Source organism: Hippoglossus hippoglossus, chromosome 1, assembly GCF_009819705.1.
Source record: "Hippoglossus hippoglossus isolate fHipHip1 chromosome 1, fHipHip1.pri, whole genome shotgun sequence".
Taxonomy (NCBI): Eukaryota; Metazoa; Chordata; class Actinopteri; order Pleuronectiformes; family Pleuronectidae; genus Hippoglossus; species Hippoglossus hippoglossus.
This window is the reverse complement of record NC_047151.1, coordinates 24,992,643-25,017,595: the sequence shown is the minus strand read 5'-3', so window position 1 is coordinate 25,017,595 and position 24,953 is coordinate 24,992,643. Positions and strand designations below refer to the sequence as shown.

The following is a 24,953-nucleotide window of genomic DNA, read 5'->3' as shown; positions in this document are numbered from 1 at the left end:
TGTGGACTTCTCACCCCGACTGTTACAGTCAGGAGAGAATCCAAAAGTCCCAAACTGTGCCAGAAACATGGGGATAAAGTCATCGACAGTTCAATCCTGTCGTTTTCTGTTGTTCCCTTTGTGTTTACCGGACAAAAGACAAAAGGGGGATGCTTACGATCTTCCTGGGGTCAAGTCTCGGCTGTTGTGGAACATATATAATGGGATGATGGTGGGAAACAGGAGAAAGACATCAGGATAGAGATTAACCATAATTCGTGTGTGTGTGTGTGTGTGTGTGTTTCTTTAAACCAAGACGACTCTCTAATTTGACCGTCTACTGTTTCAGCTGGAGAGGGAGGAGACGAACAATCTGACCATTGTGCCAGAGAGACGAGGAGAGGCATAGGAAAAAAAAAAGAAAGAGCGGTACAACTTGTTATCTGCAGCTGTTCATCTCTTGTGTGATGGTGGGATGAGGAGAGAGGAGAGTAGCGGAGGGGAGATGAGGAGAGAACAGAGAGCACAAGACACATTCACGTCTTTCCCTCGGTTAAAGATCATTGACCGGAACACGTGTGCAACCTTATCAGATAACGCAGCATATGACTGGTACGAGCACAAACCCTCTTCCCCTCCGTCACATGTACATTAGGTTCTTTCTTTCCTCCTCGTTACGTTCATGAACTCCTGGTTGTTGCTTCCACAGCTCGATCGTTCCGTCAGTCTGACTTGGTTTAGTGACAGGGTTTGTCATTATTTACATCCGAGAAAACCCACTTTCAGTGCTCATGTCATGTAGTCGGGGCTTTTCTCTTGTTTCTCTCTTCTTTTCTATACATTTCTCAACATGTATATTAAGAACACTTGAGTGCTACGAGTAGGAGAAGGTGACTGTCTTTCCAGCGATACACACATTTGTACAGGTTACACAAAGGGTCTCTGTGACCCTCACAGTTTGTCCACAGGGGGCCGACGTCCACTTGATGGTTCCACAGGTTCAGAGTTCAGTTAGATCCTCACCGAGGGTCAACTCCACAGGTTCATGTGTCAGACTCAGGCCTGATTCACGTCTGCCTTCACAGTTCACAGTCAGAGAAGCCGTCGTCTGCAGCGTGAAGGTCACTGCAGCATGATATCTTTGAGGTTTTCCTGCAGGATGGTGTCCTTGACGGCGTGGAAGACAAAGCGAATGTTTTCCGTGTCCACCGCCGTAGTGAAGTGGTGGAACAGCGGCTTCCCTCGGTTCCTCCTTTTACGACTGAATGACTGCACCAGAAACGCCTGGAAGGAGCAGAGCGGGGACGGTTAAGTAACTGAGTTAAAGTCAGCTTTCCGCAGGGAAGTGGCACAGATACAAGAGGCCCTGTTTCTGTAATCAGGGATTTCTCGTGGAGAAAGCACACATGGCCAAATCTATGGATAGCAGGGTTTCTAATATGCTGTTGACATGGACACATTACAACTTCATATTCAGAGTATTTACTTCCACATAGCAGTAGTGATAATATGCAAGTTTCCCAACACCCCCAACTATTAGCAAATTTACAGGTGACAGTTTACAACAGTGAATGTAAAAGTGTTGATGAAAAAACAGCCTTCATAAAGAAAAGCAAGCTCAGCGTCAGAAGTCACCTCACGTGCACCGGCCATGTGTGGAAAGAGGAAGTCGATTTGCAGTCGGTTGCTTAATTGCAGAAAAGATTATAAATAGGGAACAGCTACGGTGAAAAGCTCGAGCAAAGGATTTCTTTTCTTGGACTGATGACAAGGTGGAATTGTTTTCTGACCGTAAGTGTTAGCAACGCTTTGCCTTCACCGCTATCGTAACCAATGAGAAACAAGCAGGAAGCGAATGCAGGTGATTGTGTCGTCATTTCTTTCTGCCTCAGTTTAAGACTGAAACGCAGCCTCAGAGTTTTCAATCTGAAGCAGAACCAGCGTCATTTCCAAACTTGTTGGACGTAATCGTAGCGACAGTGACGCGCTTTAAAACTGAAAGTGTTAATGTGGAAGTAGCCTGGTTTGTTCAAAAGTAGAAAGAGGTGACAAAGCATCACAGCGATCAACGACTAAAGAGCTTCACATTTTATTAAAATGACTTTCCTTCAACACACTTCAGCTTTTTGTCTGTGAACAGTTTTAACAGCAAGTCGCTTCTACACAATATCAAAGCAACGATGTAGGTACAGCTGACCTTTGAATTAGATCCAAGATCAGCTTTGAATAAACTCGCTTAGCTACAAAGGGCAAGTAACGGGACAGAGAGCCGAGTGTAATCTAAACACAGTACAACCAACAGCAGGACCACAAGAGCACAAACGCTGTAAAGTTTAAAAAGTACAACTTAGGCCCGTTGTCTGGTGGCGATGTCGAGTGAAACATCCTGAAGAGGTAGATCTCATCAGAGAAGGTTATATTCCGAACTCTCCCACGGTGGTGCGTTCAACAATGACATTTCAATAAAATATGAAGCTCTACAGGCTGTGATTGCTTTGTGTGCCACCTTTTCTACTTTTGACATTTGACCCATTTGAGGTTAAAATATTTCATCAATATTAAATTATTTTTTAAAACAATAATATTGACCCCCTAACCCCAATTTCCTGGTCTGAACCCAAACCCTAATAAGCCGAAAGGTTCTATCAAGTGCCGGCCTATTATACTGAGAACCACGCAGTCGTCCCGCGGAACAGAAAACCCTTTTCACGAGTTCCAAGAATAACCGATTTCATCATGAGCAAATACAGAACTGGGGAAAGTTTTCAACTTCCCGTTACGTGCTACAGAAATGGGGAACACAGGACTATGAGAACATAAGACATTGGGAACATAGAGTGTCGTAAAGATATGATTTTCGGAACGTAGGAACGTTGGGCAAATAGGATGTTAGAGATATGAGACGTTATAGGACGATATAGGAACATAAGACCGTAGGAACGTGTGAGCGTGGAAACATAAGAAATTGGGAAAATAAGACAATGGGAACACAAAATGTATTGAACATGGGAGTGACCCGGTTGTGTGGGCGTACCTGAACGTCCTCTAGCCTGCGATGGTCTCCTCTGAACTCAGGAAAGTTCTTGCGGATGTCCACTGTGCGAATCTTTTCCACCAGCAGGTCGGTTTTGTTCAGGAAGAGGATGATGGACACGTTGAGGAAGAGCTTGTTGTTGACGATCGTCTCGAAAATGTTCATGCTCTCCACCAGACGGTTTGTCCTTCGATCCTCCATCAAGACCTGGAATCACACACACACACACACACACACACACACACACACACACACACACACACACACACACACACACACACACGGTCTTGTGTTATTTTTTGGGTTTTCTCTGCACAAATTAAGGATTTAGTCGTCATCATATGACTTGTTGATGTGAACTAGAACCACAATCAAGTTCCCTCAGCCGACCACAAAGAGAGCTTTGTGTAAATCTCAAATCTAGCGTCTCTCTGATGTTTCTTGTCCATTTTGTATCTGTAAAACTCAGGAGAATAATGATCGGACTGTCTGACTAACCCCTTAAAACCACCACGTCAATGTTACATGACCAGAAGTGTGTGTGTGTGTGTGCGTGTGTGCGTGTGTGTGCTGGAAGGGGTACCTGGTCGTACTCGGAGGACGAAACCATGAAGAGTATGGATGTGATCCCGTCAAAACACTGAAACCACTTCTGCCTCTGAGACCTCTGCCCTCCGACGTCCACCATCTTGAAAGGAATCTTCTTGATGACAAAGTCGTGCTCGACGATTCCTTTAGTCGCCTTCCTCGCAAACAGAATGTCCTGCTTGCTTGGCCTATAGTTCTGAGGATTGGGGATAAACATTGTCTGTTTTTTCAGTTTTTCTTTCCTCTGGTGTGTTTATATAGGTGATTGTGGATGTGAAAGTTCTGGAAGGTTTAAAAAGATTGTTTCCTTCAAGATATGACAAGTCACTTTGACTCACCGGTTGTCCAATCCGGTCCAAGTTATCCAGGAAGTATTTCACCGACTCACTCTGCAGACAGGAAGAGAAAGAAATCACAGCTGAGTCGTCCTGTTTCACATGAACAAAGTTTTAAAAGACAAATTACCAAGTTGAAGAGCTGAATCTGATCATCACAACAGTTTCATTTTTTTTGTGTGTTTTCTCCTCATTTCCCCCTCATGTCGTAGAAGCTGTTAGACTGTGGTCAGTGATTTAATAAGACATCAGTCAGTGCAACAGAAAACATGTGACCGAGCATAATCATACCAATCGTATCATATAATTTCTAACATACTGCGACGCTTCTTTTAATGGGCAGGCCTGATCCGTATCAGTGTTCTGAATGTAAAACCACGAGCCGGAGAGAGACGCAAGTTATGACACTGAATCATAACAGTCTCTCTGTTTGTATGAGCCACGTTCTTATCAGTGTTGTCGCTAATCACATTAAGTTACACTGACGTGGGTCTGTGACGCCGTAAACAGGCATTAAAGCTGCATTTATCAACATCTCTATCGATATCATATTCCTGGACCTCAAACTTCACGCTGGTCCAGCTTGGTTCCAACAGCAGCCGTTGTTATCACCACCGGGGAGGTTGTGTGTGTTTGTTTGTCAGCAGGATTACTTAAAAACTAATAGATCGATGTACTTTATTGATCCCAAATTGGGAAATACAGTATTGTGTAACAGCAGCACAGAGAGCGAAGAACAAAACACTGAATACAAAAGACGCCAAAATAGACGGGCATGCAAATGATATTTCCCAGGCAACAATTCATGGATCTTGATGAAAATAATCAGGCATATTTAGGAGACTTATATCTATAAGTGTGTGTGATCTGGTGCAGCTTGGTTGAATTCAAGGAGACTAGTGTTGGTACAGTATGTTTTCTACTGAGTAACATTCTAGTTATTCAATAGAACAAAAAGCTCTGATTAACCCAAATCAGTGGCAGACACACAAAGAAACACATATTTCTCTCAGGACTGGTGGAGACCGAAAACAAAGCAACGGGTACATTCGATATTATACAGGGAATTATTATCAGTCACTACCTCTTCCTGTGTGTTAATGTTTTCACTGGTGAAAAAACAACTTGAATGATTTTCTGCAGACTTGATGGAGGAACGGGTCCTGAGTCTGGTAAGAAACCACAACATTTAGGGGTGGATAAGAACTTTTTTCACATTCTTTAATTGTGTTTTATGACAAATACACAATTTAGATAATCAGACGACTTCTTTCTGTCTTAAAAAGAAGTAGACAATCACGTGTCAGATTATTCGGCCTTGCTGGAGGTTTGTGCTGTTTGTGTTTTGTGTGAATAGTCTAAACCCAGTATTCACCCTCTTGTCCGCTCTGTGTTTGGTCTCCACCGACTCCTGAGGGAAGAATCTGTCTCTACCAGCTCCTCTTTGTTCCCTGTGTCTTTGCTGCCTGTGTCTGTCTGCGGTTTGGTGATGACCACGTAGTTTACAGTGGGTTTTTAAAGATTTTTCAACTGAAAACATCTCACTGCTGTGACACTGAGGGAAGCAGTGAGAACGAACCATCACAGTAAACTTTCTGACAGGCAGACGAACAACGAGCTGAAAGTCTCTATAAAGCTGTGCACAAGCCGAGCGGCGATAATTCTCCGTGGCTTCTTCGCCATAAACCACCCGCTCACAATGTCGCTTTGAGTTCTGCAGCCGCGTTTTTATGAAAATATCAATTACAGCCACTTACAGACATCAACCGAGTTCATTTCATTTTCCTACAGCAGGAAAATAAATTAGCTGACTCTTGAAACTTGAGTTGTCGTCCATCACAGTGAACATAAAGTCTGCCTTCATTCATGTCAATGCCACACTGTTGTTGAGTGGTAATGTGGTTTAAGTGCAGGCTGATCGTCGCTGTAATGGATTACACAGCTCAAGGGAAGTTTTGAGAGGCTGCTAATTGATTCTGTGGAAGTAGCAGGAGCCTGGAACGGAGGAAAAACTTGGGAGGGTTCAGTTTTCTAAAGCGCAGAGTAGTTTGATGTGGTGTCGGGTTTACGTCATTCGTATAAAAGGGGGACAAACAATGGTAGCAACTTCCCGAAACTCAACCTTCAGTCCGTATTGATACAGAACACATAAAAAACTGAAATATTGGATTCCTGAAAATAGTTTAAAATTGAATCTTGTTCTTCCTCCCTCTCACTCTCCAACACACACACACACACACACACACACACACACTCAACAGGAAACAGCTGTGTGTGTGAAAATGGTGGGGAGAGGCCTGGGGGAGGGAGGGAGGGATTAGCGAGTCAGACAGAACCGAGTTACAAAGTCATTTTAGCAGCACCATCACACTCACACACACACACACACACACACACACACACACACACACACACACACACACAACCCCCCACCCCACACACACACAGGCCTCACTACAATACAGCATTGTTCATCTTCAAACTTTTTCCCGGCAGCAGATTTTCACTTTCTGTCACTTTGACCAAACCTTTTTGATGTGGCTGTTAAATTAATCACTGTCGTCGCCGACACAGTGTGTTGTGTAACGACCAGGAAACGTGACCCCCCCGTGCGGGTGAGACACGACCCCGTGACCCCGCCGCTGACCCACAGTGTCACTGCAGCAGGAAACAAAGCCAGACGCTGGGATTGGTTCAGCGGGACGAGAACAGGACAAGGGGCGGGTCGGAGGGAAGAGCAGGGAGAGGGGAATTCCCAGAGATGAGGGGGCACGCAGACACAGACGTATGTGAGCGGACACACACACACACACACACACACACACACACACACACACACACACACACACACACACAGATCTTTTCCACTGACACAGAAACTAACCATCAGCAGAAATGAAACAGCCTGATCATTCATTCAGTGGAAGCATTAGACGAAATATCAAAATAAATTATTTTTATTCAAGGATGAGTTTTAGTGCCTTGTAATGCAAATCCACAAGTAGTAAAACTAAAAAATACAGCTTGTGTGTGTGTGTGTGTGTGTGTGTGTGTGTGTGTGTGTGTGTGCGCTGAATAAGGCAGGAGGAATGTCTCCATTCATGGCTTGAATGGGCAGATTAGGGGCTTTATTACGGCACAGACCTGAATAAGCTCACATTCTGCGTTGTATGTTTGTGTGCGTGTGCATGGCTGCATGCATGTGTGTGTGTAGGCACAGGTAGTCACTTGCAATGTGTGTGTGTGTGTGTGTGTGTGTGTGTGTGTGTGACTGGGTGTGCCTCTAAAGTTCGACCACTGAAGTCTTTCACTGTGGACCACAATGAAATATTAACTCACAGCAGGATGAGTAATAATCCAGGGGGATATCTAATCATTCATCCATTGGTTAATGTTTTATTTATGCCCATCACAGTTTCCCAGAGTCAAATGTGACATCTTCAACTTGTTTCAAATTTTCACTCTGAACAATAATCCAGTGTTCAAATATATTAAATAAATAGATAGATCTATGGATAGCTGCTGGATTTCAATGGTTTATTATTTAAATCTAACATATCACTCACAGAATCCTTGATTTCCTGTTGTCATCTGATTCATTTAACTAAAAAGAAAATATGCTTTCCATTTCTTAGTTGTTTTTTTAATTGCATTAGAATTTTATCTCTTTAACTTTTGTTTAATTTATGTTAAAACAAGGGAAAATATCAACATTTTACGTAAAGAAACCAGCACTACCAGCAGTTGTGTAACTCAGAAGTTTCTTTGGTCACAACTGATATGAAAATGAGACTCAAGTTGTAGGAAACCCAAATGATACTTTAATTGCCTCACAAAATGGTTAAAATGTTGAAAAACTCCATCTCACAATGGTAAAGAAAGTGAAAGAAGAATCCTGGATCCGGCCCCTGATTCCCGTCTATGTCAAACTTTAATGGGATCTTCACTGAATCATCCTTCCTCCGAGAAATCTGTGCAGTTGTTTTTGTGTAATCTTGTGTAATCTTACAAACAAACAAACGGGCAGAGGGTGAGTGTTGAGATAAAAAGTACATCATGAACTCCTTGTTGATTTTATTCTGTATAACTAATCACAATCTGCTGAGAGCTTTAAAATACTTCTTGAAATGTGGAGCAAGCGTTTACACTAAAATAAAATAAAATGGAGTTCCTGAAGTGAAAGTAGAAAATCTGCACAGTGCTGGATCTGCTCTCTACCCCTGCGTACATGAGGATGCTGCCACACCCGAACCCAGAGACAGAGAACACTCGCAGATAAAATAAGATAGTTAAATCAGGGAAGTACAGCTCCTGTCTGACAGACTTACAGGTTGAAATCTCATCCCCTCAGACATATGGACTGAGAGCATGTGTCCGTGCATGTGTTCACGTCCTTGTTGGGCTTCGGAGTTTCACAAAGTCTGAACTTGTGCCTCCTTTGCTCAGGATGTCTGCGCCGCTGAAGACAACAGCCACAGTTGAGCATCACAGCTTGATATACAGCCTTGTTTTTGTCAAGCACAGAGGAGGGTTTGGTGTTTATGTCCTTTATCCAACTATGTGTTATCTGGGTGTGGTGCTGGGAACACAGCGATGCCTGGCAAGTAAACAAAACGCTCACATGTGCTCACTGTCGGTTTATTTTTCTGTCTCCGCTTGTCCTTCGCTCCGTTTTCTCTCTGCCTCTCGGCCTCAGTCTGCTTTCAGACATGAAGTCCGGTAGATGTGTGGATGAGACGCAGGTCGGAGGCGTTCAGACGAGGGTTGGGTATCGATGCCCGAACCGTGTCAGAGCCAAAACGTTTTTCTGATTAAAAAAGCTCTAAACGACATTTTTTAGTTGCTAGGGAAAATTTGAAGTGTACTGTTAACAGTTTGAAGTATACTTAACTTAAATATACAAATATAAATAAGTGCAAAGCTCTCAACAAATTGACATAACAAAATCACATAATAAATAAAAACCTAACCCAACTACATAATTTAACCCTAAATAACAGTTTCAGTGCTGAATACAGAAAAATACTTCAGCTCCAAACTCGTCATCAATTGTCGCCCCATCGCCGCGGCCAGGGACGACCACTGTCGGCTGATGTGCTCGCCACGAGGTCACGCAAGTCGTCAAACACCGAGCATCTCTCTGCTTTCAAATGTATCTGTGTGTCTCCAGATGCTTCTTTAAGTTTCTCGTCTTCCTCCCTTTACAATAAAATCGTTTTCCAACACCTTTTCGACTGTTCAGCTTTTTGTTGTCGCGTCACCAGCTAACTCTCGGCTAACGCGACGTGCTGCCACAGCCAGGTAGAGAGGGAGTTGAGGCACAGAATATCTGCGTTGTGATTCCATCCTGTAAATAGAGACCGTGTAGGAACCGGGCATGAAGGAGGCAGAACATGACGTCTATACTCTGCTGCAGGATTCACTTTGTTTTGTTTACAGCACCAAGATCTCACGTGGGCTCACTCAGAACATTTTACCGGGGGGGGGGGGCTGGCCGGCAAAGTTCCGGGAAACATTCGGAGCAACTGACATCGGACATCTGCGTTCGATGTCTTATTTGGACTTCAGTGCACGTCTGAAAACAGCCTCCCCATCCCCCCCTCCGGCTCATCTCTAACTTTCCACTCCCTTCCTCTCTCCGTCTCATCGGACGCTCTCTGTTTTTCTGTCGCTCCTCCCTCTCCCTCTGTCTGCCCGTGGCTCCGCTCCAGCTGTGCCTGGGAAAAGCTGACTGTGGTATCCCCGGAAAACCTCTCCGAGAGCGAAAAAAGGGGGAAGAAGAAGAGAGAGTGTCTAACTCAGCATATTTTATCCACAGAAGACTTTGTTTTTCTTGCTTAGAGAGAATGAGGCTGGTGATTCTCTATATTCTACTTATTGTGAAAGAATCCCCATGTGAATCTGAAGGGGGTCCCAGGGTATAAGTGGTGAAGTAATTTCCGAGAACAGCTGGATACTGTAGTTTTTTTTAGAAAATAGAAACCAAACAGGAACATAGTGCTTTTTTTTCACTTCTATTTTCAGTCACGGAGCCACAAGGGAATTTCTGTTGTTTTCTCAGGTCTTATTCTCATAATTGTGTTAATTCGGACTCTGGGTCACGCTGACGTTGCTCAAGGCGCCTTTCACGATAGCGTATATTGGGGCTTCCTTATTTTATTTCCAAATGAAGTCAAACATTTTAACATAACCCTGAACAAAGAGCAAACAGAGATGCTATAACCCCTGGGTTCACATTACCCTGCTCATTAACTGCACAAAGATCTACAACCTGGGAAACTGGCCAGCTCGCTGAGCAGCTGCCCGTTAATCTGGGCTCATCTACGCATGCTTTGTTTACGTATTTGTGGCAGTGGATCGCTGTCGGATTTTCGCACGAGGTGTAGAAGCAAACAACCGAAGATTTGTTTATGTGGTTTTGTTTTTGTTAAACCAGTGGCTGGTTACGAGAGAGATCATTACAAACAGCCTTTAAACCTCTTCAGGACATTTTTCTAATATTCATTTACCTCTGCAGACACAGAGTCGTGCTATGGACGAAACGATATATACATATAAAGGTTTCTTATGAATGCAGTGTGTAAGTTGGACATCCAAACAGTTAGATGTGTTAACCGATACATAACCAATCTATCAATTATCCATACAGATCATCTGTTGAGGGTCACTGGGACGAGTCAACCCTAAACTGGGAGAGACTATACTCTGGACAGGTCACCAGTCCATCGCAGGACACACAACCACTCACACTCATATTAACAAGAGGCTGCATGTCGTTGGACTCACACTGGTCTCACCCTGGTCGGCCGGTGGGTTGAAACCATAGACTGTAAATAAAGATGGACGACCCATCCCCACTGTCTCCTATAGCGTCACAGCCTTCTTGCCCAGGAGACGACATTAGGAGTCTGCACAGTAACGATCAAGGGATGGAGACGAGGTATCGAGTTCCCGCCGATACACACAGGACATTTCCCCCCCCCCATTTTTATAGCATCACGTAACAAGATATGGCTCTCAACAGCCCCCTTATGAAACCCAATAGAAGAAATATGTTTTCATCAAGATCCATGAATCATTCTCTGACAAATCAAGGAAAATGTTGTAAAAAAAATGCCTTTATCTCACAATATTAAACAAAGTAAAGAAGAAATCTTCCTCCCTGAGCCAATCCTCCGTCCTTCAACCCTGTTTCTTGTTAATTCGTCCTGTGGTTTTCTGCGTCATCTTACTTTCAAACAAACCACAACTAACAGACGGAGAGACGGGGTGAAAACATAACCTCCTGTCATGAAAACCCAACTCAATTTATTTCATGTGTATTTTAATTCTTTAGCTCGGTCCACGTCCTGTCTGGTAACACGGAGGATCGGGGTTTATCACCTAAACTGCAGCTATCAGGGGGCGGTCGAAACATTTTGGTTTCACTTTCTGGGAGCTCTCATGTTGTCCATCTTTATTTACAGTCGTTAAATGGAACCCTGAACTGTTTTGCTGTTAAGTGAACCACTGACTCACAGGGAGCTGCTTTATGTCTCTATGACCATTTCAACTTTCAGACAAGTGTGTAGAATAATCTATGTAAAAAGTTTGTAAAGCTCCAGGAAGATTCTCCCTCTACATGAGCAAAATCAGTGAGACTTACCACACGTTCCTCTGCTCCAGGGTGTTTACAGATGGCGTGTGTGTGTGTGTGTGCGTGCGTGCGTGCGTGCGTGCGTGTGTGTGTCTGTGTGTGTGTGTATGTGCGCTGAATTAAAATAAACTGTCACCCAGTGCAACTCTGTGACTCACTGATGTGGTTTTAATATTTTTTTTGTTCAACAGTGGAGCTCAGAGGAATAAAATCAGGCTCTCACACACACACACACATGCACACACACACACACACACACACACACACACACACGCACCCTCGTACACACTCGTTCAATTCATTGTTGGTTTTGTTCTTTTCCTGGGATTTAGAATAAGTACAGAATATTGAATGTGATCCTTCAGAGGCAGAGTGATGTGTCCAGGCCTGTGCCGCTGTCGCATACTAGGTTTATCACACAATGACTCCAGATAAGACAAGGCACTCTGACCCAGAGCTGTGCACTGACATCTCTCACACACACGCACACACACACACACACACACACACACACACACACACACACACACATACAGTATGTTAAGTGAGAGGGAGGCGGAAGTGGCTCCCGTCTGACTCCAGATAGTGTCGTCACTGATAAATGTGCAACAAGGTCAAAGGTCAAACTTAGAGCTTGGAGAGGACAGAATAGCTGCAGTGTCGCTTTCAACAAACAAACAACAGACAGACGGGCAGCCGGAGCCCTCACAGACACACACACACACACACACACACACAGACAGACACGCACAGACAACAAGACCAGCTGCTGTGAGACATTCGCCATGTTGACAATATGGTTAAGTGATTATTCATGACATTCTGTGTCGTTAACAGTCTGTCTGGCCCCTTCACAGCACATTTGTACACAGCAAGTGGTTCTCCAGCCGCTCAGGGATTGAGACGAGTGAATGTGCCGCTGCGCTGTGAGTAAAGAGCTCGGAGGTTCTACTTTGTTTGAAATGCGTTAAACAAATAAATTCTGAGCTGTTTTTGATTTTTTTTTAAACCCCACAGTTCAGTGGCTGTGCACTTTTCTAAAGGCCAAACACGACATCTCTATACTTGAACTTACTTGAACTTATCTGGATATACACAATGGCCACTTTTAACTTCTAAATGCTTAAATGAAACTTTAAAATCAGAACATCATCCTCCATCATGAGTCCTGCGTGGTTCTCTAAATGTTTGTTTGGTAGTTAGCAGGATTACGCATAAACTGCTCAATGTATTTTCATCTTTATCCTTCATGTTGTGTTGTGTTGTGTTGGTTAACATGGATTGTGGGTATTTAAGAGGGAGACTCTGTGTTTGTCAGAAGTTTGAGGAAGAACTTTGTGCTGGAAGCGTCAATATGGCAAATAAAATCCTTGTGTGTGCAGGTCAGGTCTCCTCTCTTCTCCAAACTTCTGATCGGATTTTATCAAACCCTTTTAAAATACATTCCAATACATTTCAATAACAAGAAATACTGCAGTATTTCCAGTCTTATCAACGAGACTATTTATAAAACAGACGGACAGGAATCCAAGCGGAACCCCCTGGTATAGATCACAATATTAGGGTTAAAAGGAAAAAATAATTAGACCGAAATCTACGAGGCGTTTCAAATCGGTGCAGCGTAGCGTGGCCGATGCAGCTCTGCAGGGCTCCACTTCAGCGGCTCCGCTCCCAGTCAAGAGAAAAATAATAATGACAGCTTTTGGAAAGTTGCCCGACAGTAAAAGGAGAGAGGTAAGATACTCAGAAGAACAATAAATACTTCCTCAGGCTTCACTCGGCGCAGTGCAGGTAAAACATTTCTCCCTTTTATCCAGTTAGCTCTTCTGAAGTTTACAGCAGACTGGAGATTATTAGCCCTGAGAAAACCGGCTGTGGTAAATCAGTTACCATGAAGATAGCTGCTGCTCTCGACCCCCGAAGGGACGAGGAATTGTTTCGGGAACTTTTATTCCTCACTACGAAAATAGACACAGTGCAGGGTATTTTATTAAGGGTTCATTTTTTGGCACGATTCAGCGTTCAGATTGAGAGGAATGAAGGGGAACAGCTGCGTCTTGGTTCCAGGACGTTGTTTGGTTTGTTTTAAAGGAAAAAAAACAACTTTTCATGAGAAATCCCATTTTCCATCACAGCAACACGGAAAAAAGTCATTATTAGATTTTCAAACTGATAACTTCGTTAAGTCCTGCTTGTTCATAGCTCGTTCGTTGGCTTCGTGACGGGTTCAATGAGACGTATCATGTCGGTGACTAATCTCTGAGTAAACGTGACTCTTGGTGCAGACGTCCATGGGAGGATGACTGGAAATGTTTTTTTGTCTCCAACTCTTCAAGGTCACGAAGGCCACTGAGAAGTTGATTGGAAAACAGAAAAACACATTTTTCTGGATAATATATGATCCGAGACATTTACTCCTCTAGTGTTTGCTTGACTAGATCATTATTCATCTACAAATATTTATATAGATATATTATATATATCTACAAAAAAGTCGATACTGATGTTTCTACCAATATATGTATTAAAAAGATATTTGGCAATGATTCCTAAGTTGTTGTTATCAAACACAAATGTAACTGAGGCCTGATATTAAACAGTTTTACCACAAACTTTACTGAAAATGACTATAATAAAAAGAATACAAAGATCTTGAAAACTATATTATTTTAATGACTTATTATGCAAACATATATACTATTTTTGTTTATTCCATCAAATGAAAGTTTTCATATCAGCGCATGTCCACAAACATAAAGACTAATACCAATATGTCTGTGAAAGGCTCATATCGGTCGATTTTATTGGACAAATGATAAATTGTTCAGTGGTTTGAGAAACGATGTTGGACGTTTTGATACAGAACGATTCCAGGTTATGACATAAATAAGTTTTTGTTTTTCCACATTATTATGAATTCGTGGAAGAACAATGATTTCTCATTGTCACAGCAATCAGCAGATCACCAGTTACAACAGCTCATCCACCACAACCACCATCATATTACATCCCTAAAACCACATGTTGCAACTGGGAGTGCACGGTCACCAACACACAGGCAGAAAAGTCACAAGAGATTTCATCAAAACTTCTGAAAAATAAAACAAAAAGAGGCAAACAAAGCTTGTGTGTTGCTTAAAAATCACTTTACAGTTTCTCATTTTGCTAAATAGATATCATCGAGTGGAAGGTGGAGTCAATAAAGGATGAATACTTCAGCTCATCTAACACAGGGAACATGGGAGAATGAACTGGGAGCCGCCCCTCCGATCTACTCACCAGTTGGAACTCGGCCCGCCGTGTGTAGGCCTCCTCTATGCCGGCGTCGGCCCACAGCGCGCTCAGTGCCGTCACGTACAGTTGAAACTCGCCGGGCTCCACCCCCGAGGCGCCCACACGCCCCTCCCACGACATCACCAGCATGCCTTGCTTCTCGTTCTCGCAGCTCTGCCAGCTGATGCCCAGCTTGTCGCGGGCGTCCACCAGCACACGCATTCCCTGCAGAGACACACAAAGTCGCACATCACACGTCTGGACGCAGTGAAGTGGTGAGACGGCTTCAAACCACACTGATTTTTAAAAAAAAAAACTCACGCTGCATGTGAAAACATCAACACTGTGTCGGAGCTTCACTAGTAAACATGGAGGAGCTTTAACAGGGGAGCACATGTCTCTGAGACACACACACACACACACACACACACACACACACACACACACACACACACACACACACACACACACACACACACACACACACACACACACACACGGACGAGTGGCTGCTGGTGGTTTTCTGAAGAAAAGCTGGAGGATTGATCTGTGTGGGGGGTCTCCTGCTGACTGAACAAAGTTGCCAACACACAAACACACACACACACACACACACACACACACACACACACACACACACACACACACACACACACACACACACACACACACACACAGATATATCCAGTGATTTGTATCTGCGTCTCCTTTGTGGAACTCACGTGTTTTGTTAGACATTTAGCGACAGTTCTTATTTGTACTTTGTACTATTGATACTTTTTAATATTCATTCCCCGCTCAGTTGTTTGTTGATCTTTGATACTGTTTTCTCCGTGTCTACTTTTACGACTTTAAAAACACTCCTATGCTCATATTCAGCTGCATAATTGAAATCTGGTGTCACTCTCCTCAAACTGTCGATTGCTGCGGCTCCTCTTTTCAGCCTCTGTCTCAAATTCATATCACGTAAAGGTCCAAAATGAACTGGGTCAATAAAGTTGTTTGTTAGATTGTCTATTTTATTGATTAATTGATGCCACAGAGGACACGGCTGCAAACATTATCTGTCAACTGTAAAGTGTTTTCTAGGTCAGTGAAGGTGAGGAGATGTGTGTCTATCAGTGACTCATGACCAGCTGACCTATCTCTTGTGCAATATTCAAGTCAGGTCAAGTTTATGTTTATAGTTTAATGTCTCATCCAGGAACTTTTACACAACATCAACAGTCGTACTTCACATTTTAACTTTAGAGAAATAAAGAAAAAACCCGAAAGCAAAAACTTCTGGTCCTTTCCTCCTCAAAGGCGTAAAAACATAAAAGAAGAAAAAAGAAAATGTGACAGTAAATTTCTCACCAATGTAATTAGTTTGTGGCACGCAATTTTGTGTGTGTGTGTGTGTGTGTGTGTGTGTGTGTGTGTGTGTGTGTGTGGGTGGTCTGCCTGCCATGCCCCTTTGTGACGAAGTGCTGTGGCAGGTTTTTTAAGTCCGATCCCTCATTTTTTACGACTTTATTTTCTTTGAGAGAAAAGACGACAGACGACCTAAACAACCCGAGGAAATCCCAGACTGTGACGAGTGTTACGCACACGCAACCATAATCTGACACACATGCACATCCAGCAGCGGCAGCGTGTTGGTGGCGAAAATTACAAACAGCGAGTCACTGTGCGGGAGCCTTGAGTCACATCCAGTCACGACTCTACTCATCTGCAAGTTCTTCCGTCTGAAAACCAACACGAGTCCTGTCAATACACTAATGTGAGTGTTTGTTGCATAATCCACTTTGTCCTGGTCTGTGTCTCTTCCTGCCTGTGTCTCCTCTGCCGGTAACAAGCCTGCAGATAGTGAGCGTTCCCCTGGAGTTTACATTTCTTCACCAAATAATACGACGGCGCCATATCAAGCTGACCAGGTCGGCCCCGTTTCAAATCCTCCTCCACACTCTGCCGAGAAATGCTGCCTTTTTTTCTTGCCCAAATTTGGAATAAAGCGAATCAGAGTATCCGTCACGTTCTCTCGTGTGAGCTGAGAGATCTTTAACAGTGGAGCATTTAGGTGATGTTTTTTTATTTATACAGCATAATCTGGAGATGGCACATGCATGGGATGTATATGATGCCACTTTCTGAAACTTAAAAAAGCCTTTGGAAGGTTTGAAAGCTTCAAATCTAATGAAAGAGCTTTTGAAGCCCTGTTGCCAAGATCCCAACTTTTCTTCAGGCTACAACCACACGTCTACATTTTTTTAAAACTAAAACAACATCTGTCCACATGAGCGTTCTGGCTCCGTATCAGTTTGAATCCCCGTCCACACTCACAGGCAGGGAAGCACGTATCACATATCACGTGTAAAAGACAGAATTTAACTGCACAACAGCTGTTAGCATAGACAACAGAGTCAGCAACACTTGTAATTGACTCTCCGTGTGGTGTTCTACACTGGGAGTTGTTTTCTTCTGGGGTCATGTGACCAATAATGAAGGCTACATCCAGACGGAAAAGACCCAGTCAGCAAAAACTCCAGAGTTTCCAACTAAAACGGGGCCAGCGGCATCTCCAGGCGTATCCGTGTTTGAGTATTCAAAAGAAAACGTAGTAATGTGAAAGTAGCTTCGGACGATAAGCTTCTGGAGTTTCAGATCAGGGCTGAAGGACAACACTGCCAAAAATCACGTGATTTGCAAGCTTGAAAATCACGTGGACAAATCTCTGAAAGGTGAAAACCCAACTCTGAAATAACAGACGGCAAACAGGAATGTAAGTGTACATCCGCAAAATGTCAAAATAAAGATTCGCTCTTTCAAAACTCAACTTTCAATGTTTCAGAACTTTTTCTTCCAGTGTAAGTGCAGCAGTTTCAGACTATTTACAATTTGTTTTAAACCTTTAAAACACCTGTAAAGAGAGAACGACTGTTTTTAAGAAGGAAAACAATAATGTTTGCAGAATTAGTTGTGATTAGTGGGTAATTGCATTCCGGTTGTTATCAGTCAATAGAAAATGACAGATAAAAAAAACAGGAAATGATGGAATTCGTGCATAAACTGTCCTTTTTGTTGTTGCTTTGGATACATGGTTTTTATACAGACGTCTAAAATTACCTTTATTCTGCTCGATTATTATCTATTTGTATAGTGAAATTTCACAACTCGTAATGTTTAATCCTGGTACTTCAACTCTTTATTCTCTGACTGAAAGTTTAATTTTGGCTTCCAGCTTTGGCCTGGTTCTCCATTTTGTGTCCTGCGTCCGTTCACAGGATGCAGCCTCTGAAAAGAAACACCGTCTCTGTCTGGGAAACGTCTACTGGACCTGTCGCTGTGTTTGACGTCTGCAGCAGGTGGAGCTCATAGATAACAACCAGACACACTCGTGTACAGGGAATATTTCACAAAGCTAAATGGCTTCAATTGAACCCGACCTCCGCCCTAAACTGTACCATCAGCTGTTCAAGGCCACAACATTCGGAGGAGCACATTTGGACAACAGGCCAGCCTCTCGGTATTTGTCTTATGGGTCACTGACCCGACATGAAAACCTGACGTCTGCGCTGACCGCTTGAATTCTTATTCCTCATGAAGTGGTCAGTGGTGTCATTTCCTACAGAAGCTGGTTTAGAGAGTCTGTCTGATTCATCACTTTTTTGTAATTATGCAGCAGCTGTCTTCCTGCAGTGATGCTGCTCTGCTCTTCTCCCAGTAATACAAGACATTAAATCAGATCAGTGATCAAACGGATCAGTGTTTCTTTTGTGCTGTAACAGACAAATGTTACGCGAGTGGATAAACTCTTCAATATGTACAGAACTTTTCATTTCCCGTGGAGATCCCAAAGTTCACAAAGATGCCAAATACTCTGAGTTCTGGCGTTTCGACAGCGTAAATGAGGAGCTTTGCTTTACTGATAAAAATGTATGAAATGTATGAAACAGATTTATCTTAGACTTGTGTGAACATGTATTGTAAGTGTCAATTACAGGAGAGGTTGTCTGTATATAATTTCCAGTAATTTGACATAACCTTCAAACATTTCTACTTAGTTATGTGAAAGAACAACACGAGAGAAATGTCTTAGAAAGATGTTAAACGTGTATTGTTTTGAATACAAATGGATGAATCTGGAAATTTCTCACGTTCCCCCTGGTAGTGTCCCACGGACGTTCGTTTTAGAACCACTGAATAAAAGAATACAGTTAAATGCTAAGTTGTGTAGTCAACAAGAAGAGGTAGAGAAGAGTTATAAAGTTTGTGAACTGACGCATTAACGGACGCAGTAATTTCTATGTAAAGTTTGTTGACGTATCATTAACCATCAAGCAGAGCGTATTGAACTGAGCGACGCTGTGTTAGTCACATTTGAATTGAACTTTTTAGTTGCAACAAACAAAGAATAGGAGCTGACACAGTCTTGGTTTTACAGGGAAAGTTAAAAGAATTCCGTTGAAACACAAAAATCAACAAACTGAACCAATTGCGTGAGACACAGACAAATTTCTGTGAACAACTGTGAACTTGTGACTTCACCCATGATTGATGGGGTCGGGCCAAAAAGCTCGGACGAGCAGGAAAACAATTATAACAGATAAATAAAGACAATCAGAGAAGGACAGATAAAGAAAAAACAGCTTAATGGAACAAGTCAAATCCAATAAGCTCCTCAAAGTTGTACACATTGGTCCCTTCTTGAGCTTAAAGCTGTTTCCTATAGTAGCTCACGACCTATACACTGTATGTTGTGTGCAGCCTGACTGATTGATTTGCCGCTGGCTGTGATTTTTCCTCCAACATTAGAACCAGCGGTGGTTTGGTTTTACTTTGATTCGTGGGAAGTGAACGCTTCCACTTGGACGAGGATTAGAGCGGAGCTATAATTACTGAGGCTGGAGGAGCAGGACCACACCTGAACTCAGCCTCTGTCATTCATTTTCCTGAGCCGAGCCACACCCACACACCTGTGTGTCCTCTGTCAGCCTCATCCCTCCTTCCTCCCTGCTTGTCCTTCTCTGTCATTACAGGCTCCCGGGAAGGAAGGGGGAGGTTGTGGGAGGATGTTGGGGGAGGGAGGGGGGGTGTTCGCCACACCAGGCAGGTGAAGCTGATCCTCCATCAATGACCCAAACTAAACCAGTCAATTTAACCCAGTCAATTTAACTCAGATAAACCTATTCAAACTAACTTGTTCAAACTAACTTGTTCAAACTAACTTGTTCAAACTAACTTATTCAAACTAACCCCGTCAGACTAACCCAGTCAATCTAACCCAGTCAGACTAACCCCGTCAGACTAACCCAGTCAGACTAACCCAGTCAATCTAACCCAGTCAATCTAACCCAGTCAGACTAATCCAGCAGTTTTTAATGGAACCACGCTCAGTTTATGAGGTGAAATAGTGAGAAGTCCATTTTTATGTGTTATTCATTATCACTAATTACTGGGTCTTCAGCTCCGGGCGTATAGTTGCCAAAAATAGTTTAAATTTGATGTTATACGTTATTTTATATTACAGTAATTAGCAGTGAATCGATAGGTCGACTTACAGTCTGCTGGTGGGTCTAAGGCTGCAAAACCCAAACGCTGCTCTAAGCCACTTAGGGTCAAACTAAAGGGGGAAACTATCAGTCAATTGACAGGAAACTAATTGGCAGTAATTGGAGAGTGGATTGATCTTAATTATTCATCAAGCACAGAGGCCAGTCACTGGTTCCAGCTTGTTGAACATGAAGATTTGCTGCATTTCTTTATCGTCTCTGACAGGAAACTGACAATCTTTGGGTTTCTGACGGGTTTTTCTCAAACTAAAAAGCAAGACGTCAACAGGGAACTGAAAATATCAAGTTTCACACTTTTCTTACATCAGTTAGTCCAGAAAATAACTGAGAGTCAGAGATGGAAAGAATCATCTGTTTGTTGTTTGGTGCGTCTCCCTGTTTACTTGATTTAAATGTAAACACTTTTATATTTTGAAGTCCTCAAAAGAGAAAAACAACAAATCACGTATGGACTAAATAATTTCTGGATTAATTGGAAAATCAATTAAGTGATTGATTGTTGATGACATAACTTTTAGCTAATACTGTGTGTGATGTTGTTTATGAGATAGAAGTTTGTCAGGATGCTAAATGGTGACTGGGTGGGTGAAGGAATTAGAGGCCTTTACTATCAGGTTAATATTTTATATCATACTACAAATACACATACTTCTTTCTCTCATGTGTCAAAACAAGTACATTTACTTGCTTGGTTTTGCTGCTTCGATCTGCCCCTACGTGTCTTACATTGTGTTTAGATGGTGGTGGTGTGTCAGGGTATGTTGGGGGCGGGGGGGTCTCTGACAGGACCGTCCCTGTATGCTGGTATTTGGGGCAGGGTCGTGCACACACTGCTTCAGCTGTGCAGAGGTCCAGGCTCTTATCATCCTAGTCTGGGCTGTGTGGCACTCAGGGCGGATGTGCTCATCCCTTAGGAATAGTCTGGTATTGTTAGCTGGTGAAGGAGGCCCGGCCATGACAGCAAACAAAGGGGGAGCTCACACACACACACACACAAAAACACACACACACACAAACACTTGTCTCTCTATAGTTGTGAGGACACTCATTGACATAATGCATTCCCTAGCCCTTTAGGCCCAATGTTTGCATCTGTGTTACGCCGTAGGTACGAACAGGGGGCTACGCCATTGTGAGCATCCATAGTTGTGCGTAGGTATGTGTGCGTTGCTCTGTCATTACACGCATAATAGCTAGCGGCCGTAGAGTTTCTATGCTACTGCGTTTTTCCAGTTTCCCGGTCCGCTTATTTACAAATTCTCTGGCGTCTCCGTTTACCTCAGAACAATGACGAGTGTTATCATGTTGGAGCTGATGGATGTAGAAGAGCAATTACTTTCTCTTAAATCGCTCTTCCGCTTGGTCCACCTTTCGTCCGTGTCCGTTCCTTCAAGTCAATTCCAAAATGGCGGTGGCGAAGCAGGAGATTCCGGAAATCACAGAACCAATCACAGCTATGATTGGTCCGCGTTGATTGGTCTGCGTTGGGGAGGCGTACGTTAGGGTCCGACGTAGGGTTGTGCGTAGGGTACACGTCTACACGTTGGCTATGTCGGAGCTACAGCGTAGATACGATGGCTTTACGCTATAACCTTAACCATCACAACTAAAGGTCTAAACCTGATTCTAACCCTACACCCAGGTCTTGACCCTCAAATAACCCTGTGAACTTGTGAGGACCAGACCAAATGTCCTACATGGAAACACAACACTCACACCTCAGGATAAGAACATGTCAACAAACCTCAGTGTGTGTTTCAAGGAAGTTTGTCAAAGGAGTAAAATGAAACCACGTGTTGACAGATTACAATCAAACTAAACTTTGAGTTGTGAAGTTTGCTGTCAGGCCTCTGCCACTCTTTTTTATTTCCCATGGAGCCTTGGCACTTACCTTCAGTATGTTCTCATAGATGGTGTCCCGGAAGTCCAGCAGCGCCTTCTGGTCGAACTCTTGCCCGTTGATGATGCGCATCTGCTTGAGGAATGTGGACTTTCCGCTCTCCCCGGCCCCGAGCAGCAGGATCTTCACCAGCCGCCGCACGGCTCTCCTCTCCCGGGCGAGCATCGCGTCGATCTCCCGGCTCCTGCGCCGCGCCTCCCGCTCCTGCGCCGCGTCCCTCTCCCGGCTCCTCTCCTTGCTGCCGCCCGGCTCCCGGCTGGCGTCGGCCGGCAGCAGGCAGCGGCTCAGGCTGCGGACCACTCCCGACATGGCGGGTCGTGGGAAAATACTTTTCTTTTTTTTTTTTTTTTTTCAAACTGGGAAAAAGTTCACGGAAGAAACCTCCGCGGGGTGAATGTTCATTCTAGGATGCGTGGTCCCGGGTGGAAAGGACCCAGAGCGGCTACATCCAGCTGGCGGTCACACGGAGGAACGAAGAAACATCCAGAAGTTATCTAGTCTCCGACAAGACGAACCGTGTCCATCTTGGTTCAGAGCCACGGGATCCAGAGGAGGACACAAACCACAGCAGCGGGGAGAAGTTCCACTGGTCCCAGTTTGTTGTCCGGAAAACAAGATGAGAAGTAGAAGTGAAGTGAGTCCGTCCATCCACACAACTACTACACAACCACTACAACTGTACCACACACACTCACTGTGGGACACACACCCACTGTGACTCACGACTACACACTGACAGAGGGTTGTGAACTTGGCCACAGAGAGGGGGGGGGGGGGGTGGAGAGAGAGAGAGAGAGAGAGAGAGAGAGAGAGAGAGGGAGAGGGAGGGAGGGAGGGAGAGAGAGAGGGAGAGGGAGAGAGAGAGAGGGAGAGAGAGGGAGGGAGGGAGGGAGAGAGAGAGGGAGAGAGAGAGAGAGAGAGAGAGAGAGAGAGAGAGAGAGGGAGAGAGAGAGAGAGAGAGAGAGAGGGAGAGAAAGAGGAGAGAGGAAGGGGGGGGGGGACAGAGAGAGAGGAGGGAGGGTGAGAGAGGGAGAGAGATAGAGAGAGAGGGGAGGAGAAGAGGGAGAGAGACAGAAAGGGGGGGAGAGAGGAGAGAGAAGGGGGAGAAGAGGGAGGGAGGGAAAGAGAGAGACAGAGGGGGGAAAGGGAGAGAGACAGAAAGGGGGAGAGAGAGAGAGGGATAGAGAGAAGGGGGGAGAGAGAGGAGAGAGAGAAACAGAAAGAAAGAGAGAGAGAGAGACATGAGGGAGGGGTAGAGAGAGAGAGAGAGGAGGCAAGGGGGGGAGAGAGAGAGAGGAGGGAGGGAAAGGGGGAGGAAGAGAGAGAGAGAGAGAGAGAGAGAGGAGGGGGCGATGGGACGGTCAGACTGATAAGGGTGGATGTGGGGGGTCGCACTACTGGAGCTCACCGTCAGGGGGCGCTATAGAACCAACAGACTGAAAGTATTAATCCAAACAAAACTTGTTTGTTAGCGTATAAATTATTTATTTCTTTGTTTCACAATTTGACATGAACCATATCACAAGGTTCTGAATGGACTGAGAGTCTGACTCTAGTTTACTGGGTTCTATGTTCTATGTTTAACTGGGTTCTATGTTCTATGTTTACCTGTGTTCTATGTTCTGTGTTCTATGTTCTATGTTTAACTGTGTTCTATGTTCTGTGTTCTATGTTCCCTCTAGAACACTGAGATCATCTGAATCTATTAGAGGTTCCCCATGATTATAGTTATAATGATAATATAATACATTTTAGTCAATTTTAAACTTTCTGTTAAATATGTTATAAAGTATTTATTAGCAGTATTAGTACTCATTTGTAAATGTGATGATTATCATGTTTGTTTCATTTATTATTCATGAATATCTGAAATATTAAAAGTATTTTCTCTTTTCCCCTAAATGCACAAATGTTCAGAAATTTTAACAACAAGTTAATTACTTTAAATTTGAATAAAAAAGCTATTTATTTCATGTGCTCTTTATGATTTTTGTGTGGTCTATTTTGTTTTGAATTATTTTGTAAATAATAATAACAATAGCTAACAATTATAACAGTTATATTAATTAATTAAATACTAAAGAGGACAGTTTTTCCTTTGGTTGAAAGTAAAAGTCAAGGGTTTAGATCTCAGCTAAAATAACACAACTCAAAACTGGTAAATTAAATGATTGAAGTTTTACCTAATTATCAAGAGTCGGTGTTGTTTGTATTTTAAATCCCCATCAGACAAATATGTAATTTTGTGTCTATATAATAAATTCACACAGTTTAGGTGAAGGAGGAACGAGGTCTTGCAGTTCTGCCTCCTCCTGGACAGAGGGAGCTGTTACATTAGATTTGACAACAAGGAGGAACAAAAACATGGCGTCTCCTCCTCCTTCTCCTCCTCCTCATCCTCCCCCTTCTCCTCCTCTTCTCCCTTTTTAGTCCATCAATTAAAACAGAGCAGGAAGTGAGACGCTGAATGAACTGCAGTGTCAGCACACGAGGTATCAGCGACGAACCAGGAGAGTCACGCTCAGAACATCATGTTCTTTATTGACTCTCAAGTTTGGTGTCGAGGGAAGACGTGATGACACACACACACACACACACACACACACACACACACACACACACACACACACACACACACACAAGAACAAGTTATTCT

The 24,953-nt window shown here is 43.5% G+C and overlaps 1 protein-coding gene and 1 long non-coding RNA gene across 2 annotated transcripts; both read right to left on the bottom strand.

Annotated features, from left to right (window-relative positions):
* Window positions 1-280: 280 nt before the first annotated feature.
* Window positions 281-23,065, bottom strand: gna12a (guanine nucleotide binding protein (G protein) alpha 12a). Its single transcript, XM_034595109.1, has 6 exons — window positions 22,289-23,065; window positions 14,852-15,070; window positions 3,940-3,990; window positions 3,597-3,797; window positions 3,014-3,220; window positions 281-1,263 (listed from the first exon to the last, which is right to left on the bottom strand). The coding sequence occupies exons 1-6, from the start codon at window positions 22,604-22,606 to the stop codon at window positions 1,102-1,104; spliced, it is 1,158 nt and encodes a 385-aa protein (XP_034451000.1). The 5' UTR covers window positions 22,607-23,065; the 3' UTR covers window positions 281-1,101.
* Window positions 12,310-13,177, bottom strand: LOC117767477. Its single transcript, XR_004614892.1, has 3 exons — window positions 12,721-13,177; window positions 12,679-12,684; window positions 12,310-12,642 (listed from the first exon to the last, which is right to left on the bottom strand). It is a non-coding gene; the product is annotated as an uncharacterized LOC117767477 (long non-coding RNA).
* Window positions 23,066-24,953: the final 1,888 nt, after the last annotated feature.

Bases quoted from the DNA above. Each gene is read 5' to 3' on its own strand.
- gna12a (XM_034595109.1), bottom strand. From the start codon at position 22,606: ATGTCGGGAGTGGTCCGCAGCCTGAGCCGCTGCCTGCTGCCGGCCGAC. The intron at 15,071-22,288 runs GTAAGTGCCAAG...GTGTCTCTGCAG, and splicing joins TCTATGAGAACATACTGAAG to GGAATGCGTGTGCTGGTGGA. The intron at 3,798-3,939 runs GTGAGTCAAAGT...CCCAATCCTCAG, and splicing joins TGGACCGGATTGGACAACCG to AACTATAGGCCAAGCAAGCA.